We start from the raw sequence: 2,763 nt of genomic DNA, 5'->3' as shown, positions 1-2,763 counted from the left end.
GTTGATGGACGTTTTGCAGGCACGACGGACCACCCTAGTATCTTAGCCAAGGTAGAAGTCAATATGCAGCGGGAATAAGAGGCTGCAACGCCGCGCAGCAGAGAGATATGGCCGAGGCCGCCCACTGGTATAGCTTAGCATAGTGCGTCGTGGCCCACCCACCATACGCCCTGTAAGCCGGGAGGATAAAGCAGTTTGGAACTGTCGCCATCACTACTTTATTATTTTAGGAGTCGCGTAAGCATACGTACGTTACCGTATGTTATAAAGACGAGGTCGGGGCACGGACGACCCTCGTGATGTAGCTAGTAGATCTCGTGATGCGCCTCTTCATTTACGGGGGCTTTAAGGTACTCGGGAAGCTCTGTGCTCTGGCTATTCCATCTATTATGTGTTGGACTTGTGACCTAAGAACCTCCTGCCTCCTGGCCGACCACGCCGTCTCCGAGGAACTGTGTAATCGCAAATGTTGATATATTCTCACCTTCACGTTAGTTTCCTGTTCTGATCCCCTATCTCGAAGTGCCGCCGCACGAGCCCTCTATTCAAGATAGTGCCGGGGCCACTCTTCTTACAGGATATGCCCTAATGTGTTGTTACTCAGGCCAGCGTGGGCAGGTGGTGGAAAGGGAGGCACATGTATAGCTACGAGGGACTGCTGATCAATTTCCAGTATCTCCCTCCAGGAAGCGAGAGATTTTCCAAAGGCGGGAGAGATCTGTCATATGGCCTCACATCTAATCCGGCCTGCCTCAGCGAGAGTCCACTCAGCGTCCGTCATCTGACACCCATCGGGACGAATCATGATATCCCGCTACAGGGATGCTTGTGATCTGGCTATGAGATTCAAGGCTACCGTCGGTTCCGCGTGGAGCTTGCCCGCCTTGTTGGCCGACTCAGCCGGGGGGACTGCATGCCAGTCCTCAGAGCGTTCGCAAGGTGGTAACTGCAGCAGGTCAATGTATTCATTGTGAAGGTAATAAGGTAGCATCTATAAGCCTCGCCATCCGTCGCAGCCTGCACTAGGCGATTCCAAGGCTAGACCCTGGGCTAGCTTACAGATAGACCTCGGTTAGCACATTAGGCTGTGTGCTGCCGTCCGTTGGTGATTGCGATGCTAAACACCTCGTTTCCCGTCCTTGCGTCTCTTAACAAAGTGGACGAGTCCCAACCTGGCGAAAAGAAACGCAGTCCACTCCGCAGCGCGCTCCATTCTACGGCTTGATTTGAGGCCGTAATAGTCCTCTAGCGAGGTTGAGGATACGGGGTTGACGTTAGCGACGTCATCAGCACAGGCAGACCGAGACCGCTTCCCCCCAGGACGAACGGTGCACAGCTTGATGAGAGATTCAATATTACATCAGCATGAAGAGGATTGGGAGGGGGCAAGTAAGAGAGGGGACACCCCGAAATAGTGCTCAAGGGTTGGGGTTCTAGTCAGGCTGGGAGCCAGCTTGCGCTCGCGTTTGTGTGTTGCGCGCGGGTGGGTCGGTGGGCCTTGGTCGATCCGGACATCCCGCGAGGCGGATGGTCTAACGGAATAATTACCCACCTAAATGATAACATAAAAAATTGCCGGGAGGGGACACCAAACCAGCATCGCTTTTTCAGATAGGTAATGGTCAGTGAAAAAGAGGATAAGTCCAGACTCACATGGCCCGTCCTGTTACTTATATTGAGGTGCTTATAACAATAGACTCTCACTATGAAGCCCACACACTTTCTCTGTATTCCACTGGTCACCCGATTGTCGCGGCCTGGGCTGTCTGCGGAGTTGAGCGCTCTTAAGTCATACATTACTAGTGCGGACAATATCAGCATCCCCGCGTCCGCTGTGCGTCCCCTCAGCACTATCCACCTCACTTTGGGAGTCATGAGCCTTCCCGAGCCCAAAGACGTTGAAGAGGCGACCCAGGTCCTTCAGAGCATCATTCCTCTACTTCCCCAAAGGCCCATCAAGATCTCGCTCCTTGGCCTAGGAACCTTTCCTGGCATAGATCCAGGACGTGCCGAAATCCTCTTTGCGCACCCCACGTGTCTCGACTACGACTTCGACGCGCTATGCCAAAGAATCCGGCATGTGTTCGAGGATGCTGGTATCTTCGACAAGAGAGGCTTCAGCTTATTCCTTCACGCCACCATCTTAAACGCCAGGAAGACCGCCGACGGGGGGCTCATTGACGCGACGGAGATCCTAAGGAGCTATCGGGGACACGTATGGATGGAAAATGTTCCTCTCGAGGAAATCGGGATTTGCCGGATGGGTGCCAAGAAGAAGGGGGGTGATGATGAGGAATATCTGCTCGCAGCTTCCATCCCACTCACGACTTCGGCTGATAGATGAAATGTGAGGTGGAATTCTGATGTAAGGTAGAGCAGCCACTTGCCTGCTTTTACCCTATTAGTTCTAGATATCTAGTAGGTCCGTTCGCTAAGAGACCCCTTCAGGATCGGGGACAGTGCCACTGATTACCAGTACAGCGGCTAGTCCTCAGGTCTGAGGGTTAGTTGAACCCGAGCATGAGGTGACTTGTAGTCGGATGGGACCTCTACAGGTCTCCAGCAATTAACTTCGTGAGCATCCTCGGACCCTTTCAGCTCATCTTCCTCCGCGAATACTCGTTAAGTTTAGGACTAGTCACCTTGGCCCCTAACCACTTCGATCTAATTACCACAGCCTTCAGCAGCAATGATGCCTGCGTTTATTGCATCCCACTGCACACTAACTTAGGCATTGTATCCCCAGCGAAAGCAGGCAGCATA

The 2,763-nt window shown here is 52.9% G+C and overlaps 1 protein-coding gene across 1 annotated transcript; it reads left to right on the top strand.

The window, feature by feature from the left end:
• Positions 1–1,705: 1,705 nt before the first annotated feature.
• On the top strand, positions 1,706–2,344 carry CGCA056_v015131 (uncharacterized protein; the record flags this gene model as incomplete). The annotated part of the gene is made up of 1 exon (XM_037330372.1): positions 1,706–2,344. The coding sequence occupies one exon, from the start codon at positions 1,706–1,708 to the stop codon at positions 2,342–2,344; it is 639 nt and encodes a 212-aa protein (XP_037171238.1).
• Positions 2,345–2,763: the final 419 nt, after the last annotated feature.

Source organism: Colletotrichum aenigma, assembly GCF_013390185.1.
Source record: "Colletotrichum aenigma strain Cg56 chromosome Unknown KSG_Cg56_contig39, whole genome shotgun sequence".
NCBI classification, from domain to species: domain Eukaryota; kingdom Fungi; phylum Ascomycota; class Sordariomycetes; order Glomerellales; family Glomerellaceae; genus Colletotrichum; species Colletotrichum aenigma.
This window is presented reverse-complemented; position numbering and strand designations above follow the sequence as displayed.